We start from the raw sequence: 22,527 nt of genomic DNA, 5'->3' as shown, positions 1-22,527 counted from the left end.
TACACACACCTGTCTCACCTGTCTCTATGGGGCAGGGATGGACCGAATATTCAGAAGGGGATAGGTCGGATTAAAATCTCATTAAGTCAAAATGAGATGTATATCTTTTTTGAAAAACAAAGACATTTTAGAATAATTTGAAATTTGGTGTCTCTACAGAAACATAAATACAATGAATCAGCCACACATCAATACACTATTTTTCAACCTTTCATCGAGTCGTGAACGCCAGGACAGGTGTGCGCACCTGTAGCTCCGTTGGTAGGGCGTGCGCTCCGTGTTCTGAGGCGGGTTATCCTATGTAGGAGCCGTGGGTTCGTCTCCTGCATGTGGCTCATTTGTTACGAGTCATATTACTGAATAATTTCTTTTGGGTTTTTTTTTTTCCAGAAGAGTGTGAAGGAAAGAAAGAATGACCGCTTAAAGTAAGCTTCTGTATATTAAAGTATATAAGTAAGTTTCTAAGTATATAAGTTTCTAAGTAAGTATATAAGTAAATTTTAGTAAGTAAGTGTATTGGCAGATCAGTTCTGAGGACTTTTTATTGCAGCAATTTGATGGTGACATTAATGTTAACCAGTGGGTTTACTTCGTTTTACCTTTACATTTCATTATAAAACTTCTTAAATAAAAGAGCTCATGCTGAGTGCTACGGGAAGCTTCCAGACACACACACACACAAAAAACATTTTCCACAGGACTTAAAATTGTACTGATTCCATTTTCCATTCCAAAGGATTTAACTGTTTCAGGGCTCAGGGGGTTCATGTTCGAGACACAGACATATGTACAGTGGATCTGGCCGCGGTTCCTCCGACAGCATATTATCTCAAATGAACAATGGGTTGCAACACAAAGTACAGTCTGAAGACATGGATGAAGTTCTGCTGTTTCTCAGTTTTGGCCTTCAAATTCTGCACTCATCTGAAAGGAAGAAATAAATCATTTCATCACTGTGAGACAAAGAAGAAACAGAAACTTGTGCGATCAATCATGTACGATATGAGCCACTTGTTCGAGCTGCATCTACCTGAGTGCCAAAATCTTCAAATCCACACATCAGATTGTCAGCCTGGAAGCAGAGGCAGAACAGAAACAGAAACAGAGGACCTTCATTATTTCTCCTCCACAGTTTTTCCATTTGGACATGAAATGGACAGCGGTACTGAAATCATACTGAGCCATACTGACCACGGCGGCGATGTCTCTGGGACTGACGTACTGAGACAGAGCCTTGTAGTCATCAGGACTCATCGGCAACATGTTGTCCTGCATTCTGGACGGAGGTCTGAACCACAAAGAACATGGACATTAACTCCATTTCATCAAAAACACTTCATGATAACAATGGCTCAGCAGTACCGTAATTTACCGTAATTTTCGGACTATAAGCCGCTACTTTTTTCACACACTTTGAACCCTGCAGCTTAAACAATGATGCAACTAATTTATGGATTATTGAGAACGACAGCAAGACTGTTGACAGACTGACAACGCGGACACCTGCGGATTTTAGACGATTGTGGCCTATATATGTACAAGTTTTGGGTGCGGCTTATATTCAGGTGTGCTCAATAGTCTGGAAATTCCGGTATGCTGGCTGTGAATGACGCTTACACTTCGGAGACAGATATGAGCTCCGTCTTCATGTAGCCCGTCCTCTCTGCGTTCTCCACGTCCATTGGCTCTGGAGCTGGAAGCCGGTTAAAGTTTTGTGTCAAAAGGCAGAAATGAAACCTTCACTCAGAGCTCATGAACAACACATTACAAGGACAAAGTACTGGTTTCTTTGGCGACTTACTCTCAGAGGGTTTGGGGTAGTACTTCCCAAAGGCCTTGTCTTTCGGGATGTCGGGGTAGAGGAAGCGGAGCGGGTTCACGGGGATGTTCTCGGCAGCCATCACCTTGTACGTGCGGATGATGTCCGGCAGAGAGACGGCCGACAGCTCCTTCTTCGTGTACGGCTCCACGGAGTGGAAGACCGGCTTGTCTGCGTTCGTGAAGAGAGAGAAAGTGCACAGAGCGTTCAACGACGACGAAGAGTTCGAGAAGGATCTCGGAGCACCAAACGCTTCCTCACCGTGGACGTCGTGTTCGATCCAGGTGAAGGTGATCGCACCCTCTCGGCTGCTCTCGCTGAACCTGAGCAGGAAGGTACCGGGACACTTGTCGCTCAACAGGGCCCTCTCCCTGTCCTTACTGATGAAGCCCATGATGGAGCTGAACACAGAGAGCAGAGGAGAAGCAACAACACACACTCGCTTACCCGCCCTGGATCTGTCGGGAATGTTAACCGCTCGCTCTAAGAAACACGGCCTCACCCGTCGTTCCACAGAGAAAGCAGGTGTCTCTTGATCACATCCAGGATTCCTTCGATCCACAGCCAGAAGGGAAATGCTTTCTCGTTGGCGCTCTGCTGGGACACAAGGAAAGGTTTGGAGATCATCAACTGCACAAACAATTTATAACTGAGGGGCCGAGAAGAAAAAGGCATTTTAATTACAATGCAGACCTTGCAGAACTTGGTCCAGGGGATTAGTCCTTCTGGGTTCCTCTGGGCTTTGGCTCCTGCACAGAAAGAGTCAAGGTTACATCACGCCAAGGTCTGCGACTTACGGCGCTGTGGAGGATCTGCGGGCGTCACGGGTGCGGCTCGACTATTCGGCCTTTAGTCAGGTTTTGTGTTGCCGTTCCTACCCAGCAGTTTGTCAGCCAGCATGTTGAGCTGCTCCTGGTTCAGGCCTCGCTTGGTGACAGACGAGAACTGCCAGCTGAGAACCTCGGACAGCTGAGACCACTTCGCCGCCGGAGGGGAGAGGAAGAACTTCAGATTCTGAGGTTGAAGGGAGAAAAGAAGAACAAACTTCATTAACAACAACAACAGTTAACAACAGTGTGTGTGAGTGTGTGTGTGTGTGTGTGTGTGAGTGTGTGTGCATGTGTGTGCGTGTGCTGACCTTGGGCTCGGTGGTCAGCATGTTGTACCACAGGATGGACGCCCAGCCGCTGGGCAGCTGACAGACGTTGGAGATGACCACAACGGGCAGAGACATGGCCTGCAACAACAACAACAACAACAACATCAACATCAATATGAAGCGCGACGCATGTGGATGAACTTGGACGAGGTCCTGTCGTCCGGTCTCACCTCCAGCTTGATGTCGAGTCCCGACTGATTGAGCTGCAGCTCGGACTCAAAGCTGAGCGAGTGAAGCTCCTCTGTGACGATCAGAGGACCCTGAACAAACAGAAATGCTCAGCGCGCACAAATACAATTTATTCCCTTTTCACAGGATGAACGTCTCTCTCGGGCTCGTACCTCGTTTGTTCGGTTGCCGGCGACTTTCTGCTCTTTCAGTTGCTACGGGGAGGAAAACAACAAGTTAGAGAAACGCAGTTTTGATCCGCAAATATCAGGTTCAGGCAATTTTATTCTGAAAATGTCTCACCAAATGTCTGAACTCTGCTGCCAGGCTGCCGTTCGACTCCTCCATGTTCATCACTTTGGTGTTTGTTCCCAAAATGTTGAACTTGCGAAACCTGTCCACAGAGCGATAAGCCCGCTAATCAAAAGTCCGTTTAACATTTACTGATGTGAAAAATGCAGTTTTTCTACCGTTTCACCTTTTCCCTCACTGTCCTCACTTCACTTACGATGACAACAGAAGAATCACGAGAACATGTTGTGGATAAGCAGGGTCATCCAGAGAAACTTACTTGAACACATATGTTCAAATGTGTGTGAATGGTTTGGAGACGTACCCTTTCTTCTCTGTGACATCCCTGAAAAGCAGAAGTGGACAGACGTATTTAACAAGGCAACAGTTTTCAGCAGGACGGTGAATTCTGGACAAACACCTACTTGTCAAACACGACCTTGACTTTGAGCTGGTAGTTGAACTCCTGCAGCTTCACCAGGAACCTGAGCAGAAACAAAAACATTTAACTGAAACAGGAAGCTGATACAGATCTGCAGAGCATGACCATTTACTGCCTCGTTCACTTTCACGTTGCTTTCGTCAGTAACTCGTGCTTATGTTGTTTCTCACCGCAGTTTCACAGTGAACTGGACGCCTGTCTTCAGCACCAGGGGCCTCTGTGGGTGGGTGGGCATGCAGGGCTGCCTCTCTACAACCAGGGAGCTGCACACACACACACACACACACACACTTCAATTCCAGCACTTTCCTTTAGCACAGTGCGATCAAATCCCTGACGTAGAACAAGCTTCCTTACTTGGAGAGGAGGTTCTTCAGGAGCTCCATGGCTCGGCCCTCCAGGTAAGCCTTTTTCTGTGTGATGGGGTCGCTGTCATAGGTGAGCTTCTGCTCCAACTCCTGCAGCTTCTTCAGGTGCTGGCGAACCTGCTGGAGAGACTCTGCTACTGCTGTGAACCTGCGGCAGGAAGAGAGGATGAAGGGACAGGCAAGGACAGGTTCAACCGACAGCAGTTTATCCTGTGGTGGACCAACAAAGCCTCACCAGTTCTGCAGCTGGTCCACGCAGGCGTTGGGCGGACCGCCGATGCAGGCGATCTGCTGCCGCTGCTTCCACTCGGGCAGCTCCTCGGAGATCAGTTCGGACAGCAACGCCTGCGTGAAGTTCAGCAGGTCGCTCAGCTGGGTCACCACGTCCTGACAAATGCAGAAGAAAACATTTCACAGATCTGAACAATTAAAGTTTCCAAAGCCTGGCATCGTCCAAAGTTTTCAGCTGAGGTCTTGACTGAACTGACCACATGTGTACCCCCATTGTCCAAGATCATACACACAACTTCATCATCATACATCAGCATGTGGCTCATTCATCAGGAAAAAACAGACCTCCTTCCCTCAAATATCTCACCTGTCGTTTGGCTTTCAGTTCAAAACACATCCGCGCAAGAGTCATCTTCTCTTTCTCCAGCTCCTTTGGCGTCATACCGTTCATTTCATTCTCTACAGAAACACAAATACAATAAATCATCCACACAGGAATATACAAAGTTCTTTCCCCTTTCACTGAGCTCATCACGGTTTCCCCACCTCTGTTCTTCAGGGTGTTGATGTTGAAGTTGTACTCGTCCTGCAGATCTTCCAGGTTCTTGATGTTCTGATCCACGACCTGACAAAGAATATTGGAGCAGAACAGAACGTGGTGGTTACATGTTGGAGGTTTGTCCTCAGGCCACGACCTCATACATCTGTGTCAGTGGGCCCACCTGAACTCTGTCTTTCATCTCCTTCACTTTATTGTCCAGCTTCTGTTTCTCCACCACCATGGCCGACACCACCCCCTCACTGTCCTGCTGCAGATGGGAAGGCAAAGGCTTTGAGTATTTAGCGTTGTTGTCTGTAGGCTAATTCCACATTTTTGCATGTTGTCGTCACCTGCCGTGCACTGACTAAAGTCTCCCTCGACCATTTATAACAATTAACTAGCTGAAGTGAGCCAACATGTGTTCTTTCTTAGTGCCACATTCCCAGCAAAATTCATTGTGAGAAACCGATTGGGGATGTGAACATGGATAATTATTTCAATGACTGAAAGATGGGAAAGTTCTCCAAAACGATGCAACGCGTTTTTACCTCCACGCTCTTCGCAGTGGCCAGGATCTTCTGCTCCTCGCTCAGATTTCTATGGATGATCATGGCCATGTGGACCGGGTCTTCCTGGAACCGATCCTGCAGAGACAATCGCTCTATATTTAGAGATTATAACTCCACGCTGCACACACGAAAACAAAGTTTGCGGTCCGACCTGCAGGTTCCTCTTGATCTTGCGGATGTTGTGCTGCAGCAGGAAGTTGTTCTCCAGGGCGAAGCGGCTGTGCTGGTCGTCCAGCTGAGCCAGGAGGTCGTGGAATCGAACTGTGGCCAGAGAGTCCTGCATGGCCACGGTGTCCCTAAGGAAGCGGCAAACGCACCACATATGCAATCCACATAATTTCTTAAATAGTTTTGATTTGACTTTTGTGCATATTTTTAATCATGTTACTTAATGAAGGATCGCAGTGATGCAATGTCAAAGCTGCACGCTCCTACCAGTCGATGCTCTCGATCCACTTGCTCAGGTACTGACGGATGTCCATGGGGAACGAGTCGTCATACAGCTGGTCCACCTGCTCCAGGTACTTGCCGTCCAGCGTCTGGAGCTGGCCCCATTGCGCCATCTTCTGGTTAAAAAGAAGAGCTGCCTCACACTTTTTTCCTCATCTTTGAATAACAATATTAACATCTGGCACTTTCTAAAATCTGATAATGATCCGAATTTACGTTTGTCTGAATATAAGCCGAGCAGGATGTTTTACAGTTAAAACTTGAACATGTCAGTGCTCTCTGATGGTGTACAGGAGACAGACGGATCTATTTAAATTCACACAATTCATACCCATTAACAACCATCAACAGTTGGACTCAAAGAAAGACCCCCCACCCCATCATTTGTTTTTTCAAAACACATAAACTTTGATCAAATAACGTGATTTAACTGTAGTTAGCAGGCAATGTGGAATTGGAAGTCCATAGGTTTCGTTTCTGTCTCCAGCGTCAGTCTTCCCGAGTCAACCAAGTTCCGTCCTGCCATACGACTTTTAAAGGATTTAAAAGACTTTCTGTGTCGCCGTAACAAACCGCGTCACAGAGTGAAACAGAACAATTTCTCCCACTGGTTATGCCTCATTGGTCAATTCGGCCTAACTGTGATTCACCTGGCGTGACAAATTAAATGGAATTGCGACGTATGGGACAGATTGATGGTTCACACATCAAGTTGTGGGCGGTGACGTCTCATCTTGAGTTATCCGACTGATGCTCGGAATGGAAGCTAGCGACGTATAACACTACTTTCCGTTTGTTGATATCGACGAGCAACGCCAAGTTCAACTGCACAATTTTGTAGGTCAGTTTGGCCAAAACGCACGGCAATATGAGGGCAAAGAGTGTATCTGAAGTACATTCTGCCACTGACCGAGGAAATACGAGAATAAACTTACCTTTGTTTTCGAGGAAAACGTGTACAATGTCCGGCAAAAAGGATCCAAAAAGGGATTTTGCAAATGTTGTGCAACAACTGTGCCAAGAAGACACTGAGACTGTACTAATATAATACAGGAAACCGCGTCATCCAATCCCTCTTTAGAATTACAGACATGTGCCCGCCCCTTTGCTTGAGACAGCCAATCAGAACGACGAGAACCGGCTGTTCTGATGGTTAGGACGTGTACCCACAACAACAAATATACACAGGGTGCTTTATGAGGTGGGTTTGGTGGGATGTGCACAGGATCAAGAGTGAATCCGTCACGTCTTTTCTTCATACACGCTGTCGGTGTCAAACTGTCTGTCAAATACATTTCACACGATTCAAAGTGAAATCACGCAGACGCTGTAGGGGAGGGACGCCGGTAAGCAGAAGAGCCTGCGGGGACCACGTGTTTTCAGAGAAAGAGAAAGTAACAGACGCCTCCTGCTCTGAAACTGAAACCTAATTTTCAACACAGAGCAGTTTGCACATCACTGCTTTACTGAGGTAATTTTGTCCAAACAAGATAAAAGTGATTTCCAAAGCGTATAATTTAAAATAAAATGAATACGACTATTTTTCAGTGTGAACTTGTGAATAAAAACCACTCGTAGATCGTCATGTTCTACAAACTGACAGCTTTATTCTGAGGGGTCACAGGGAGCCAGTGATTTCGCGATAGCAGTACTTCCTGTTATTTCAGGTGGCAGAGAAAGTGCGAATATTCAGTTCAGCGGCAGAAGAAAACAACAGACAAAAACAATCAGAACAATTTACAAATGCATCCAGATGTGTTAGTTTGCTCACCAAAGCAAGATGAAATATGTGATAATGCTGTTATTCACGTATGTATGAGAAATACGTCATGTGCAGCTGCAGGCGGACCCTTCCCTCACATTCAGCACTTCAGAGGATTTGTCGCCATAATGGAGACACCGATAGCACATTTATGCTCATTCATAAACACATACAGAGTCAGTGCACAAACCACCGGGAGTACACACGTCTTTATCACGCAGGTGGGATCCACTCTGCCTGCACACCGTAAACCGATTCAGACCACCTCAACAGTGCACGTTGGCGCCATCTTGTGGCAATAAATAAGTTTCATTCTGCACACACTGGAAGGACGTTTGGGGTTGACGCTTCACAGCTTCTGCGTGCAGCGGCAGGTTTCACACTGCTGATGGAGCACAACAAGGGAGAAAATCTGCTTCAAAGTGATGAAAATAACAACCGGAAGTGTCCGCAAACTTCACATGACAGCTGACCATTTTCCAAAGCATTTCATCACTCGTTTCAGTCCATTTCAGCAATATTTTGTGAGAAAATCAACTTGAAATATGTTTGCAGTCGCGGTGACGCCTGCAGCCCGACTTCTGTGTTTGATGCTGACATGAAAATGAGAATTCAGACGGAAACTAATCACCTCGAAGCTGTCAGCAAACATTTTACACTTAGTGTTTTTACTCACAGTCTCAACGGTTTGATTTTCTGTGTGTGTGTGTGTGTGTGTGTGTGTGTGTGTGTCCTTCCGTAAAGAGATGAACGTCACAACGCAGGATGAAACTACAGGAAACGAGACGGGACATTCTGTTCAGGGCAGACTGACCAAAGTGAGCCTGTGTCACTTGTGGACGTCCTGTTCCAACAGCAGAACTTTTGGGTCAAAACCCCACGTGAAGCACAACAACAGAGAGGACATCTGCACTCCGCTTCGGATCGAGATCACGCCTCCCCCTGAGCTCCCGCCCTCGCATGGTAACGGGCTCGTGGATCCAAAACATCCCGGCCCGTTTCCACGTTATCGCACCGATGATTTCACTGTCACCGCTGCGTGAAGCTGCAGTTCTGCTGATGTCCACCAGAGGCTGCTCCGCTCTGATGACCACAGTAACAGCAGGTTAAACGGCTGCCTGTAAGAGAACATGAAGGTTTCCTGCGGCTGTGAAGAGAGTTTAACTCGACACACCCTGAAAGCTCGTTCCACCACCTTCTGGATTGTCTTCTCGCCCTGCCGCAGTGATGCAGAAGTGAACTCCAGGGTGTGTCAGCACACTGTGACATCACTTGTAGGCGGCGCAACAGGTGTGGCAAAACACACCTCTGACCTCACATTTGTTTCACAGGTGAACCAGACTTTTAGCCACAGAGTGTGTGTGTGCGGTAGTGTTCAGATTATGAGGGAACTGGGCCTGGAAAGTCCTCGAAAGGTCCTTGAACTTTAAGTTTAAGACGGGAACCCTGTGTTGTGACACTGCAGTGCATTCGACCTGCAGGGCCTCAGTGACAGCAAACCTCGATGGACAGCTCTCACAGCCTATCAGCTGTGGTGCTTGTCAAACATCTGTCTGGCTCCAGCAGCTGGCTCGGCGAAGCCACGATGCCATCGGCAAAGACGAGGCAGCCATCAGATTTAAAACGCTGCTGGCTTGGCACGTTTAAAAGACAACAACTGACAATAAAATCCCGTAACACCTGCAACAACGTCCTTAACAAAAAGGATCCCTTCCCTCCCACATCACTGCGATGGCCTTGAGAACAGATCACAGCGAGGAGTTTGCAAACAAGCTCGGGGACGGGGGACGGGCGACCTGTCAGCTCAGAGTCGTTAGGTTCATGTTTTTCAAAATAAAGCCGCACATGGAAGACGTCCCGCGGGGTTTGTTCTGGTCAAGGCTCAAATCAGGACACGTTTTCATAAAACAGGAAGCAGCAGGAGTCTGTCTGTCCATCTACACTCATGATATACTTGCTTTTTACCAACACGTACACATGCGTATGACCGCAACCTTTCTTTTAACGAAACTGTTTTGATTATTTAAGAATGTCTCTGATCGCTCTCTCTTTAATGACCTTCAGTTGGTCCTTCAGATATTATTTGTTGTTTAGGGTACCTATATGTGTGTTTTTTAAAATAGATTTTCTCTTCTGTATTGGAATGAAAGCACAAAGCAGGAAAGTAAAAACAACTTGAGTTGCCCTGTCCTTTAAACACACTCCTTGCATCTCTTACACATGAGGGATGTTACTGGGTCTAAGTTTAGATTTTTAATGAAACACTGAATTTTTGCGTCACTTTTGCTAGAAACGAAGCTTCTATGGTCGATCCTATGTCCTGCAGATGCCTCGGGCTCCTCAGGAGCAGCCACAGTGGTCAACCACCATGGACGGGATCTTTCCGTAGATGATCTGCTCCTTGCGGTTGAAGTACAGCATGTTGATGGGTGACATCTTGGTGGGTGTGCAGCAGGGGCCCGCGGTTCCCCTTGGGTTGGCCTTGTTCACCAGGTGCGCGTGAGGGTACTGCTGCAGGTGCAAGAACTCGCACTCCCCCGAGCAGTAGTTGGCTCGGTAGCGTTTGGGCGCGATGATCCAGTCCCAGCCGAACTCCTCGAAGTCGACTGTGAGGGGGTATCGACAGCAGCGGGTCTCGGCCGACTCCTCGTCGCAGTTGAGGCCCGAGTCTCGGCGGGATCTCTTGGGGCTGTCGAGGATCTTCACCTCGATGAACGGTTGCTGGAAAGGAAATGAAAAATGTCCTGACTAGGTGACAGGAAAACCACCTGCAGCCACAAAAAGACAGCTTCAATGACAGGCCAACGCAGGATTTGTTCCTTCAGTGAGGGGCCACCTTAGAGCACGTTTCCAATAGCAACCTCAAACCATTTGAAATTAACAGTGAAACTGCTCTCCTCTTTGACTTTCATTGATACATGCAAGTCAAATAACGTTGTTGGCCCTGAGGCCGCTGATGGCCTTTCTATAGCAAAGCGTGAACGCTGGATCTTCAGTGAGATATGGCGTATGAGGTGGCTGGCGACGGAGGCGTCACCGACGTCCGGCTCAGCCACTCAGAATTCAGTGATAATAGCCAGGTTTCAACCTGCGGAGGGCCGTCGATATGCATATTTCTAACACAAACTGGAAAATTCAAATTCTTTCCACTAAAATGTCAAGATTTGGACCTGAATCAATCAGTGATCCAACAAAAGACCTATTAAAATATATTTTCAACAGAAAAAAAGTGTTTTTGGGGTTTAGTTACCCTTTAAAGTGGACTGCACTCACCAGTCCTTCCTCTCCGGGCTCTGCTGAGGTGACAGCCAGATCTTCTCCTTTGGAGTCGTAGGCATTGATTTCGATGCCGTAGTTGCTCTCTGGCTGACGCAGCCAAGCCTGCAGCAGAGACTTGATGTCAATGCTTTGCCAGGAGCCGGACCCGGCGTCGGTGTCGATCTTCAGGGAGCGGACTCTGACTCGGGTGTTGTTTCCCTCCCTCCCGGGTTTGAGGCGGGAGATCTGCAGGAAGACGGTGGTGACCACGTCGGCCGGCCGCAGGTGAACCCACAGCTGAGCGCGCAGGATGTTTTTGGGTTGGATCTTGGGGCTGAGGCTGAACAGACAGCAGGAGGACAACTCGTCCTGGGCGATCGGATTTGCTGGAAGAAATTATTACAACACAGTTGCAAACACAGGGAAAGTTTGGCTTTTGTGTAATCAACTGGCTTGTTTGTCCACACAAAACAAAAAGCAAAACATCTCGAGACTGAAGGCTGGACTAAGAGGAAGTGCCAAAAACTGCACGTCCTTCAATGGTCACTCGTCATTCTGTTGATGATGCCGGGACCATCACCGGGAGAAAACTGACCTTCAACAAACATTTGAAGGTCAGCTGACCTCATAAAGTCAGCGCCGGATTGCCGTGTAGACAGGGGTGCGCAGTGCACAACAGGTTACCGCCATGAAGGCGCAGCACTTTCAATTATGCCAAGTGAAAACATTTTATCATGAACTACTTGATCTAATTTGCAGAAACACTTCTGCTTTTCCAAACAAGCACCAGCAACCTCAAAATGCCGCCAGCGCATTGGATTAAAGGGCAACATTACACTTATTGTAGGATTTACGCACGGACCAAACGCGTCTGTTTTTACGCGCGAACGCTGACAAAACATGCAGAACAAAAGAAGAGGAGAAAACCAGTGAGTGATTTTTGGTTTGGTCTAGTTACGCTTGGTGGCCATAGTGATGATGGTCTCCGTCGTAGCGTGGTCCTCGTCCTCCACTCGCGGGTCGTACTGGTCCAGGAGCTGCGTCAGAGGAGGCGCTTTGGGCAGCAGCTGGCGGATCATGTCCCGGCTGATGTTGGGAGCCTGTTCCAGCCGCAGGATGCTGAGGATCTGGGACTTGATGCTGTGCAGCCTCATCTGCTTGTTGTGCTCCCGGAAGTCGCAGGCCGAGCACTGTTCTCCGCTCTCCCCCAGCAGTTTGGAGGTCTGGTTCATCTCCATGGAAAATCCCGCAGAGAAGAAGACGGTCAGGACGACGAAGAGGAGCATCCTGGAGAGAAGAAGAGGTCAGTGCAGTGGCGCTGTCTGATATGAGGCTGTGCCCGGACCTCAGGACTTTATGATTGGCTGTTCGGAGGATCTTTTCTTTTTTTTTAATATCAGAAGGGATATTTAAAGAGGTAGCAAGAGTTTAGGATCAATATTCATCCAAAATAAAAAAGCCTGATTCACTAATTTACTGGATGCCAAAGTTTAGGCAAACTGAGTAAAATTTAAAGATTCTTTCTTTTGGTTTGTGGTAAAGTGATTTAAAAAATATGACAATTTGCCTCACAATGCAAGATACCTGATCTGCCGTCATTATTACCGCCCACAGCCCAGTGTGTGCTCTGTCCAGGTGTCCCCATGCCGGGGAAGGTGGAGGGAAACGGTCAGTGAACGTCCAGCTTCTTCTCTTTGTGATGGAAAAAACGACAGGATCTACCTGCCTCGCCAGGTGTGGGAGGTGTGAGCTGAAATCAGCAGCGTGACACCTTTTCTTGTGCTCCATCATGTTGACAGTCTGAATGTGAGCTGGTGAAGAAGGGGCAGGCGAAAACACCAAAACATGTGCGATAAACGCTGCTCCTCACTTCCTGTTTGATCCACTGGACCGTGAAACCACATCAGCTCCCTCACGCGTGGCTCAGGTGACATTTAAGAACGGGTTTTGGGAGGATTAAACGACAAAACTACTCTACTGGTTTAACACTTAACTTCACTGACTGCGCACAGGGAGGCGAGCAGCCGTCATGTCAGCCCCACCGGAAGAAATCAACCACATAGATAAAACACGAAGCTTCTGTACTTTATTCTGAAAGTCCTCAAAAAAACAAAACGACACACGCATTCAGAAAGACTTGGCATGACCAATCAGAATTCAGTGTGAGGGGTCAGTTCAGGAAGGAAAGGTGACAAAACAATGTGTGACAGTAAAAACTGTTTAAACAAACGATGCAGCTGCAGCGCCTTCACGCCTCTGGACAACAACTGGACAACAACTCACCACTTTGCCACAAAGCTAAATCATACATTTTACAAATTCCTTTTTTTTCCTCAAAATATTGCAACTTTATGCTTGAAGTGTCCATTTAATTTTCTAAGCAACGCTGAAATGAATAAACACACACACAAAGTCACTGTGCACCCGCAGACTGACAGGTGCTGTCATATCATGTCATTTCTCACGACACTTCAACTGCTTTCCGGAAAAAGTCCAACCTCTTGACATGTCGGATCAGAAGAGGCGACGGCGCCCTCCGGTGGTCGACATGAGAACTGCTCATCACAGTTTTTTCTCATCAAACAGCTTCTTCCAGCTCGGCATGATGTGCTCGTAGATTCTGTCTATCTGTGACACACACATCAGGTTCGTGAGTGGCCACCACATTTTTTAAACTTTAAAAGGCTCATAAGCAGCGACTCATCTTTCCAGTATTTCACAAGGACAATGAAAACAGAACAAGCTCCACCAAGACTCCACCAACCTGGGCAGATTTCTTGACTCCGTATCTGAAAGACGTCGCCTGGTGCTCGCTGTTATGAAACAGGATGTCAAACGTCACCTTGCATCCAATCAGGTCGTCGATAGCCGGCTTCACCACGCTGTGGAAGTCTCTGGGCGGGTACGCGTCGTCCAGCATGTTGTTGACCTGTCGAAGGCGAATCCATCAGGTCCTCAAACACTTTGACATTCTGCTGTGGTGTGTTTCCCCATGTGGGTTACCTTGTACTTGTCCCCCAGCATCTCCAGCGGATCCAGTTTGACCTCGGCCCTCAGAGCTCGGCCGTAGAGCGGCAGCTTGGAGTCCGAATCTGACAAACACATCACAAGCGTTGTGGGATGATGGAAAAGTCTGAGGCTTGTGGGTACAAACGAGGAGGTCCAGATGAGTCTCACGGAGTCATTTGTGTTTGTAACTCAGTCCTCAGTGCAGTGAGAACATCTGGACCACACAAAACAAGAACCAAAGACAGAAAAAAGGCCCTCTGACGTGGTGCAAGGTGCACACAAAACAATCTGATCGACACTCGCTTTGCGTCTTCACAACAGTTTCCTCTTTCTAAATCACTGAGGGGAACGTCTTTGTTCTTCACAACATGACAAACTACTTCGCCACCAACAAACTCAAACCCACAAACATCCACGTACGCAGAACATCACGAGGAAGACACAGAAGGCGATTTCTTCCTCTCCTCATCCTCACTCCTCACTTTAAACGGGGCAAAGAAGACCCAAAGACAAAGTACGGCAGGAGAACACCAACCTCGACTCGTCAGGTGAGCGACGTAGGAGACATTGTCCTTCTCTCCGTAGTACACTGCGAAATGAGAGAAGTACTTGTTCCTGGGATACTCCACGATGTCCCCCGGGAACAGCTTGGGGTTGGAGTGTTTCTGCAGAGACAACAAAGTCGATTATTCCCGACCGAACAGTCGAACAGAAGATGAATTCAGTTAGAAACCCGATGCAGTACTCACCAGGCCCATGGGTTCAGGTGTTTACTGTGGCTTCCTTCAGTGTCTTATGAGATTAAATCCACCGCACCCAGACACACAATGGCACAGGAACCCCACCTGCTTTACATACTGAGATATTCTGAGCGTCGGGCTATCTCGGTCACAGTCGACTGAGCCCATCACCTTCTGTTGCACTGAGACGTCAAGTCCCAGCGGTCGGTCTTGGTTTTTGTGTGTTGAAGCCGGGTGTGCACAGCTTCACTTCAGGTGTGTTTGAGAGAGTCGGGATGGGTTTTTTTATTGGAGGGGGGGGACATTTCTGTGGTTTTTCCCTTAGTGTCCCCGTCCTCTGGGTGTGTGAAGCAGGTGTTTCCTAAAGAAGGAGCGTGAAAAGAGGAAGTAGATTCGACTGGGCTGCAACCAGACTTGTTTTATTAGAGATGTGAAGGCACTGTGAGCAGACCTGACAGCCTCACAATTTACATGTTTTCACTTCGGTCTGTGCGCAGGTCCGACAAGCAAACCCGTTTCTGACTTTAAACGGAATCAGGCTAGCTGGTTCCACCCGCTTCCAGTCTTTATGCTAAGCTAGGCTAACCACTTCCTGACACAGGAAACTGAACTTTGGGAAAGACAGCAGCTTGATTTTAAAATGTACAAACATTTGAAAGGATCCTCAGAGTCGCTGCTGCGATCAGTCCATCACCCTCACAGTTTACACATCTAAATGAGGCTCAGCGGCTCTCTGAGCGGGCGCCGATTCGATAAAGCGTGGAGAAACCTTTGGGATCGACACCCTTCACGTCACCTGCAGGGCTTCAGCCGAACCCGGATCTCGCTCTGTGAGCTCAGACGTCGACAGCATAAGCGCCAAAGTGAAATGAAATAAAGACCAGCTTTCTCAGTGACTGATGGACAATTTCACAATTTAATAAAATGCGAGTTTATTCTTGCCGTTCTTCCCTGAATTGTTGACGTCTGAGGGCCAAACCCTGACAAAATCCAGCCTACAACAATGACACGTGAAGTCTCCTTGTCAGGAATGAAGGATTTCGAGCTAAAGAAGAAAAAAAAAATCCAAACTCTGTTACTGACAGCTCATCCACACAGCAGGAATCCTTTCCAACATCCTGTCATCATCATCATCATCATCTCAGATTACAGCTTCTCTGACCTTAATCTCCACATGCTATGCAATAATGACACTTGTGGCTCTAAATCTTACTTGTTCACATTTGATTTCTTGTTATGTGGTTTTGCTCTAAATAATCCAGCAGGCGACTCATCCATCCAGTTAACATCACTTTCAGTTTAACATTTCTCATGGCGAGTGAAGACGTGTCCAGTTTTCTGCCTTGTCAGCATGTTAATGTTCATTCTTCTTTCATGAATACATGGAGGCAGCCAGTTTTTTAAAAAGTGGGCCGAGTTTCTGCACACGAACCCCTCTGGAGACCAAACCAGGATCTAAAGCTTGTGAGATGATGCCCCACCCCCCTCTGAAAAATAACAATCAGCCCAAATTTACAAAATATAGATCATCTGTAGAGAAAAATTACACATTTCAATTCCTCAGATTGGCTTCATGACACACACACACATTTAGAAAAAGTCACATTCTGACCGAGATCAGGACATCCGAGTCTGTGCGTGTGTGTGTATGCAGCACACACACACACACGCACAAATGAATGCCCCTTAATGAAGTCAGTGCAGCATACAGTCATTCAGTCTGTCAAAGGCACCTGAGTTTGTCTCCAACCTGAGCTGGAGGTTCACCAGTGTATACAACACACACACACACACACACACACACACACACACACACAGAGTGTATCTAACTGTGCTCCTGTCCCTGACTCTGGCTGTCCTGAGTGTCTTTGCCCCAGCTGAGGCCGTTGATGGGTGCGTGTTTGTCCCAGCTGTCCGTGTTGTGTCCGTGTTTCCTCTGGTGCCGTTTGTAGTTGTCCCAGTGGCCCGTGGTGTAGCCGCACTCGGCGCAGGCGTACGGCTTCTCGCCCGTGTGCCGCAGCATGTGCCTCTTCAGGTTCATGCTCTGGTTGCAGGAGTAGCCACAGACGCCGCAGTGGAACGGCTTGGCGCCTGAGTGGATGCGCTCGTGCCGCCGCAGGTTGGCGAGGTTCCCGCAGGCGTAGCTGCAGGACGGGCACTGGTAAGGCTTCTCGCCCGTGTGCACGCGCAGGTGGCGTTTGAGGTTGTCGAGGTGCGAGGAGGTGTAGGGGCAGTGCGGGCAGCGGTGGGGTTTCTCCTCGGAGTGGGTGTGGGCGTGCCGGGCCAGGTGGTTGGGGTAGTGGGACAGGAAGGGGCAGTGAGGGCAGCGGAACAGCTTGGTGCCGCGCTGACAGCGGCGGGACCCGTGAGACGCAGTCGGGCTGCAGGGAGGCCCCGATCCATCTTTGGACAGCGGGTCCATCGAGCAACGACGACAAACCTAAAAATTCACAGAGAGCAGACGGTCAGAGGGCTTCTGCTTTTCTTCTTCACTTTCTGTTTGATTTCCTGCCTGAAACGTGAACAGGGAGCTCGGGCTCTCCAGCCGACTCCAGTCCGACGCCGTCATCTGTGCCGCCTTCGTGCGCCCTCACAGAAAGAGACTTCACACACGACGCAGACCACTTTGTGGACTTCATCTCTCAGGCTACACACAGCCCACCCCCACCCTGTGACCGGCTTACCCACATTCATTTGATAGTAATGTCGGGCTTTTAGAAACAGGAAATGTGAGGGCTGCGACGCCATCAAACCTCGGCGTGCATTTTAATCAACAAAAACAAAAGAAGAGAAACTCACCTGTCCGCCGTCACCATCGGCCTCCCCTTCGTCCTTGTCCCCCTCCAGGTCGGCCTCCTCCAGGGTGAGGCCACACACGCGGCAGCACAGAGGGAAGAGGAGGACGGGGAGGACGGGCAGCGGGGCGGAGGGAGAGCCGAGGCCCCCTAGTGTCTGCAGGTAGCCCGAGTCCTGGGACACTCGTAGGGTCAGGTCTGACACGACTGCAGGGAGAAGACACGGTGAGTTAAACCATTTCCTCATATCCAATCAGTTTTTAGTTAGACTGAGTATTTAAAGAATTTCCCTTCGGGCATAAATAAAAGAAGTAGGAGTAATCTGATCTGGTCCAGCTCTCGAATTATACTTTGCATATTTGTTCATTTAACCCTGAAAGACACCAGAAAACCCCACAGAGGTTAATCTCAAAAGTGACTCTAACAGCTACAAACTTCCTCCTTTTACTTCTTCTTCCACACTCATCTTTAAATGTATTTTAAACAATCCCCTCTGGGTCCTGTGGTGGTCCGACTGCCTTACTGGCACCTTGTTTCACTCAGTCATTCTGGACATTAATCATCTAAACAGTAACAATTCTGCATAAAAACGTTGCTCTGAACTCCCGATGCAGCTGAGCTCGGGGGTTTGCTTCAAGTCTGTGAGCACTCGACCGGAGAGAAAACTTCTCTTCCTCATTTCTCAAACTCTTTCAGTTTCAACTTGTTGGTTCCTCTTTTTGTGCATTGCTCAGTGCTTCTTAAGTTACCTCCGACAAAGAGCAGTTTGTTCACAATAAAACAAAACTCAGCTGCGCTTGCTTCCCTTTCGTCGTGTCTAACAAGATATTCCAAAGAAAATAAAAAGACCGTGAATTATTTCTGGCAAACCGAAAAGGTGAATTCAGTGCTGACAGCAAAAACGTCTCACTGCTGTTGGGATGTTTTGATGACGTTTCAAATAAGACACGAGTGACTGCGCAGAGCAAACATCAAGTTCAGGGAGTTTAAAGGGGGTTTTAAGGGTTTGCAAACTTTCAGGACCAAACTGAAGAGGCTGCTCAAAGGCCTGACAAAGCACAGCATTTAGATATTAATAATTAATAAGTACTAATTGTTCCAAACAGGACTTCTGGCAGTCCATGAAAAGTTTTAAAACCCACGTTTAGAGTCGTGCTCTCACTTCATGGCTGAATCAAATCCAAACTCTTGTCAGTCCAATAAATCTGTGCGACGCCCGCGGGTGTTGGTTACCTTCTTCACTTTGGCCGTTTGTTTTTTTCCGCCTTCCTCGTCTTTTCTCCTTCTCCCTCCTCTGCGGCCTCTCCTGCGTGTGCATGCGCTGGTGCCTCCGCAGGTTGCCGAGGGAGCTGCAGGCGTAGCTGCACTGGTGGCAGCGATACGGCTTCTCCCCGGTGTGGGTGCGGGCGTGGCGCTGCAGGTTGACGAGCTGGGCCGAGGCGTAGGGGCAGACGGGGCAGCGGTACGGCTTCTGGCCGTCATGCGTTCTCATGTGGCGCTTCAGGTGGTTGGAGTAGCGCGAGGTGAAGGCGCACAGCGAGCAGGAGTACAGCTTGGGAGGGAGGTCGCTGGCTCCGCCCGCCTTACTGGTGCTTCTCCTCTTCCTGTCCGAGTCGCCGCTGATGGATCGGTCAGCCAGGTTGGGCCCCTGCATCTGAGAGGAGTCGATCGAGGCTTCGTGCCGCAGGCCTTCCTCACAGGTCAGACAGTAAAGCTCCGCCCCCAGGTCCAAGCCCACACCTGCAACAAAGCCACATCACGTTTTATCTGAGAACACTGAGGGGGAATCCTGCCGGTCAGCGACTTCAGTCCACTTGTTGTTGGTGTAGCGTTCAAAGCCAAACTATGAACAACATTTCCATATTTGCAAACACGCAGCAATAAAAACACACACTTCATATTTCATGACTTCAACATCAAACAGCAGTTGGTGTAAAAGGTGTTAACTTTGAGAACTGAGTGCACTACAGGATGGAAAAGGTAACAAAGGGTCCGGCGGTTACCGAGATCTAAACCTGCACCCAGAGGCGTGTCTCCCAGGAGCTGACCACATCCTTTACAGGAGAGGAAAGCTGGGAAGGTGGAGTCTGTCGGTGCTGACGGGTCGTCCTCGACGCTCAGGGAGAAGACAGTCATACCTGAGGAGGAAAACAGGTCACGGAAACATTCATACATGGACATGAAAGGCTGATTTAATTCTGTCTACGATGTCGTTGAAGAACATGACAAACTGATTTGTCCCCGACATGCGATGAGACCAACAATACAAGATGATCCTCACTGCTGGAGCCTTTTCTGATCAAAAAGTGAAACGACAACAATACTTCATGGCGACTGAGTTCATGTGACCTGAAGGTTGAATTGGAAAGACAAACATGGCTGCTGTGGACACATACAGAGCAGGTCTGACAGAGACACATCCTGTTTGCCCCTCTGTTTGTTTCTTCACGAGACTGTCAACTCACCTGACAAACGAGGCAGTTGAGACCTTCTAATAATTAACTAACAAGTCAGTGTGTGTGTGTGTGTGTGTGTGTGTGTGTGACTGACCAGCCTCTCTATCCAGCCCCATGATCTCAGAGTCTCCAAACTCCAGCTCTCCGCTCAGCAGGAAGTCGCTCTCCAGAACCAGGCAGCCCGGCTCACAGGCGGCCCCGTCCTCCGACTCCACTAAACACAAACGTTCCTCATGATGACGTAAGCAAAATAAACTTACAAATACTTCAACTAAAAACATCAACCACACACTGCAATTTCCTTGGATGAATGTCTGCAAAAGAAAAACCCAAAAAATGTTTTCACTGAGGCAAAAATGTACATTTTCACAAATATTTTTGGTCTACTTTTGAAACCAAGTAAAAACAAACCTGTGCTTTAAGTTCAGGAAAAGGATTCTGAAAAGTCATGTTTTAGCATACAAAAGTGTGTAGGACTTTTGTCTGAATAAGTTTGAGACTGTAAAAACGTTAAAGAAGGAGGAGAGACGGCAGAGCGATGAACCAAGATTTATGCTCAGAAGAAGCAACAGAAGATGGACAAGAGTAAAGGAGGTGGAGAGGAAGTGCAGAAAAGACAAGCAGAGGAAATCAGTGGGGATGAGATAAGTTCAGTCGGACGCTGAGGAATGAGGCCGAGTCAGGAAAAGGAAGAGGACTGAAAGACGGGATGAGAAACAGAAGAGAGAGCACAGAGCACGTTGACATTTCCTTCATTCTTCATTTTCTTTGAAAACTGTTCTTTTCTTTTGCTTTAAGAAAATACAGCAGCCAATCTTCACTCTCCTCTGGCACTTCAGAGAAGAACAGAAGAGCAAAGACAGTTTTAGGAGACGTGGACGACTGACGACTCGTCATCGTGAGAGCTTCCCGTCTCATCAAGGAGGAGAAATTTGGACGACTACGACAATTCAACACAGTTCAGTTTCAATCCATTTCTTTTTTCTCTGCTAAGACTCTGAATGTTGCTGACGTTTCCGAATGGTCAGGTGTAAAATGATGAGGTTCCTTAAGCCCTTTGAGACAAACTGCTTGTAAAAATGGGCTATACAAATAAAGTTGACTTGACTTGACTTGACTCTCATCCCACACCCCGATGGCTGACACCGGGATTCTCCCATGCATAACATTTAAGAGAACTTCTCAGTGCTGAAAGCAGACTGACACCTGGTTCGGCACAGGTGGTTTATGGGAGGGCCGGCGATCTGAGCGCAGACAAAATTAACAAAGAAAACACTTAACGGCACTTTAAAATAAAGGAGTTAAAATGCGAGTAGACACATTTAAAGAGGAAAGGAATGAGGGAAATGTCAAACAGGAAGAAATGACAGAAAGAGAAAAAAAAAAGACGGGAAGAAGAGGTGGGAGCGCAGGGAGGTCAGGTCTGCGAAGAGGAAGTGCAGACAGGAAGCAGAGAGGAGGAAGAGAGGAAGTCGAGAGTCCAACTGGGCCAGAACATTCAGGAAGAGATAACACACACAAACATATCTACTTAAAGGACAACATGTCTCCAACAGTCTTCCTCTCCGACAGAGCAATGAGGAAGGGACCAAGCCTACAGTGTCAATAAGTTGGACCAGTCAGGCAACGTTTCATTTCGGTGTTTCCTGGGCCAAACTTTACGCCTAAACTTCAACAAACGTACAATAAAGTGTGTTTTCCCTGGACAAAGAACAACAACGAGCTACTTGTTCAAACCGGACAGTGATTTCAGGTTTGGACGGAGCAGAGCAGCACATTAGACATCACATGCACACTCACAAACAGCTGGAAGAGATCAGGCGAACTCACATTTCACCGGCTGGGGGTTGGATTGTTTTCTCCGAGGCATCTTCGCCTCTCGTCGTGCCCGATCCTGCTCTGCTTGTTGGCCGACACCACACACACAGTGGGCTCAAGTCCGTCCGTCCGTCAGCCAGGCAGCCAGTTAACTGCATGTCATCATCATCACCTCCTTCCTCTTCCTCTTCCTCCAACGGACAGTAACAGCGGCGGTGTCATCACTGGCGTCTACCGTCTGAAACGGAGGGTTTACACCGACGCGGATTAAATACAGATACTCCCTTTCTGAAAACCGACACGTCTTAAATGTCACCTTTTCCAGCCGCTAAATAAAGTCAAACACACACCCGCTGTTTTAAAGTTATCACTGTGAGCGATTCTTTGTTATTGTTTCGCAGTAAATAGACGAAGCCATCTTGTTAGCCACCTAGCTAGCTCGTCAACTTCAGCGTAACAATATAAGCCGTTACAGCAATAAACTTGGAATCAAATCTACAGTCTACAGGTGAGACTTCGCTGACAAACTCACCTGTCATAAAGTCTCCAAATATACTGTCGCCGACTAAATGTCGCTCACTGTTTCAAAAAGAGTCTTTTGTTGCCAAACGCACACCGCCGCTGACAGAGGTACGCCGGCTCCGGACTCAG

The 22,527-nt window shown here is 48.0% G+C and overlaps 4 protein-coding genes across 12 annotated transcripts; all 4 read right to left on the bottom strand.

Annotated features, from left to right (window-relative positions):
* Positions 1 to 524: 524 nt before the first annotated feature.
* Positions 525 to 7,130, bottom strand: stat1a (signal transducer and activator of transcription 1a). Of its 5 annotated transcripts, none has more exons than XM_046382768.1 (25): positions 6,974 to 7,130; positions 6,024 to 6,154; positions 5,740 to 5,884; positions 5,568 to 5,663; positions 5,201 to 5,287; positions 5,025 to 5,103; positions 4,846 to 4,937; positions 4,483 to 4,634; positions 4,237 to 4,395; positions 4,050 to 4,142; positions 3,863 to 3,922; positions 3,763 to 3,783; positions 3,450 to 3,540; positions 3,320 to 3,361; positions 3,149 to 3,238; positions 2,958 to 3,056; positions 2,698 to 2,833; positions 2,513 to 2,568; positions 2,322 to 2,413; positions 2,081 to 2,220; positions 1,802 to 1,990; positions 1,618 to 1,693; positions 1,178 to 1,288; positions 1,031 to 1,072; positions 525 to 924 (listed from the first exon to the last, which is right to left on the bottom strand). In XM_046382768.1, exons 2-24 carry the CDS (start codon positions 6,149 to 6,151, stop codon positions 1,060 to 1,062), a joined length of 2,247 nt encoding a protein of 748 aa, XP_046238724.1. In that variant the 5' UTR covers positions 6,152 to 6,154; positions 6,974 to 7,130; the 3' UTR covers positions 525 to 924; positions 1,031 to 1,059. The 5 variants fall into 5 exon arrangements, with proteins under 5 accessions (XP_046238724.1, XP_046238722.1, XP_046238723.1 ...); XM_046382766.1 differs by having other exon boundaries at positions 1,192 to 1,288; XM_046382767.1 differs by having other exon boundaries at positions 1,192 to 1,288; positions 6,024 to 6,151; positions 6,974 to 7,127.
* Positions 4,146 to 22,027, bottom strand: LOC124055712 (zinc finger protein 513-like). Of its 2 annotated transcripts, XM_046382788.1 has the most exons (7): positions 21,889 to 22,027; positions 20,153 to 20,272; positions 19,606 to 19,740; positions 18,836 to 19,342; positions 17,607 to 17,809; positions 16,585 to 17,247; positions 4,146 to 4,169 (listed from the first exon to the last, which is right to left on the bottom strand). In XM_046382788.1, the coding sequence occupies exons 1-6, from the start codon at positions 21,926 to 21,928 to the stop codon at positions 16,633 to 16,635; spliced, it is 1,620 nt and encodes a 539-aa protein (XP_046238744.1). In that variant the 5' UTR covers positions 21,929 to 22,027; the 3' UTR covers positions 4,146 to 4,169; positions 16,585 to 16,632. The 2 variants fall into 2 exon arrangements, with proteins under 2 accessions (XP_046238744.1, XP_046238742.1); XM_046382786.1 differs by lacking the exon at positions 4,146 to 4,169 and having other exon boundaries at positions 15,206 to 17,247.
* On the bottom strand, positions 7,626 to 15,075 carry LOC124055716 (growth/differentiation factor 8-like). 4 transcript variants are annotated; one of them, XM_046382795.1, is made up of 4 exons: positions 14,603 to 15,075; positions 12,017 to 12,345; positions 11,074 to 11,444; positions 7,626 to 10,521 (listed from the first exon to the last, which is right to left on the bottom strand). In XM_046382795.1, exons 2-4 carry the CDS (start codon positions 12,342 to 12,344, stop codon positions 10,141 to 10,143), a joined length of 1,080 nt encoding a protein of 359 aa, XP_046238751.1. In that variant the 5' UTR covers position 12,345; positions 14,603 to 15,075; the 3' UTR covers positions 7,626 to 10,140. The 4 variants fall into 4 exon arrangements, with proteins under 4 accessions (XP_046238751.1, XP_046238753.1, XP_046238752.1 ...); XM_046382797.1 differs by lacking the exon at positions 14,603 to 15,075 and adding an exon at positions 12,664 to 12,803; XM_046382796.1 differs by lacking the exon at positions 14,603 to 15,075 and adding an exon at positions 12,631 to 12,799.
* Positions 13,621 to 14,825, bottom strand: plaat1l (phospholipase A and acyltransferase 1-like). Its single transcript, XM_046382926.1, has 5 exons — positions 14,817 to 14,825; positions 14,603 to 14,732; positions 14,062 to 14,150; positions 13,823 to 13,987; positions 13,621 to 13,686 (listed from the first exon to the last, which is right to left on the bottom strand). The coding sequence occupies exons 1-5, from the start codon at positions 14,823 to 14,825 to the stop codon at positions 13,621 to 13,623; spliced, it is 459 nt and encodes a 152-aa protein (XP_046238882.1).
* Positions 22,028 to 22,527: the final 500 nt, after the last annotated feature.

Source organism: Scatophagus argus, chromosome 24 (assembly GCF_020382885.2).
Source record: "Scatophagus argus isolate fScaArg1 chromosome 24, fScaArg1.pri, whole genome shotgun sequence".
In the NCBI taxonomy this organism is placed as follows: Eukaryota; Metazoa; Chordata; class Actinopteri; family Scatophagidae; genus Scatophagus; species Scatophagus argus.
Note: the sequence above shows the minus strand (reverse complement) of the source record. Positions and strands in the feature narration are given on the sequence as shown.

Coding starts and splice junctions, on each gene's coding strand:
- stat1a (XM_046382766.1), bottom strand. CDS start 6,151: ATGGCGCAATGGGGCCAGCTCCAGACGCTGGACGGCAAGTACCTGGAG. Junction 2,569..2,697: donor GCTGGCTGACAAACTGCTGG/GTAGGAACGGCA, acceptor CTTTCTGTGCAG/GAGCCAAAGCCCAGAGGAAC. Junction 1,694..1,801: donor CTACCCCAAACCCTCTGAGA/GTAAGTCGCCAA, acceptor ACCGGCTTCCAG/CTCCAGAGCCAATGGACGTG.
- LOC124055716 (XM_046382795.1), bottom strand. CDS start 12,344: ATGCTCCTCTTCGTCGTCCTGACCGTCTTCTTCTCTGCGGGATTTTCC. Junction 11,445..12,016: donor CATCACTATGGCCACCAAGC/GTAACTAGACCA, acceptor AATTTCTTCCAG/CAAATCCGATCGCCCAGGAC. Junction 10,522..11,073: donor AGCCCGGAGAGGAAGGACTG/GTGAGTGCAGTC, acceptor TTTCCTTTCCAG/CAACCGTTCATCGAGGTGAA.
- plaat1l (XM_046382926.1), bottom strand. Junction 14,151..14,602: donor CGCTCACCTGACGAGTCGAG/GTTGGTGTTCTC, acceptor TGTGTTTGTCAG/ATTCGGACTCCAAGCTGCCG. Junction 13,687..13,822: donor GAGTCAAGAAATCTGCCCAG/GTTGGTGGAGTC, acceptor TGTGTGTCACAG/ATAGACAGAATCTACGAGCA.
- LOC124055712 (XM_046382788.1), bottom strand. CDS start 21,928: ATGCCTCGGAGAAAACAATCCAACCCCCAGCCGGTGAAAT. Junction 20,273..21,888: donor CAACCCCCAGCCGGTGAAAT/GTGAGTTCGCCT, acceptor GTTTGTGTTTAG/TGGAGTCGGAGGACGGGGCC. Junction 17,810..18,835: donor AAACGGCCAAAGTGAAGAAG/GTAACCAACACC, acceptor TTCTCCCTGCAG/TCGTGTCAGACCTGACCCTA.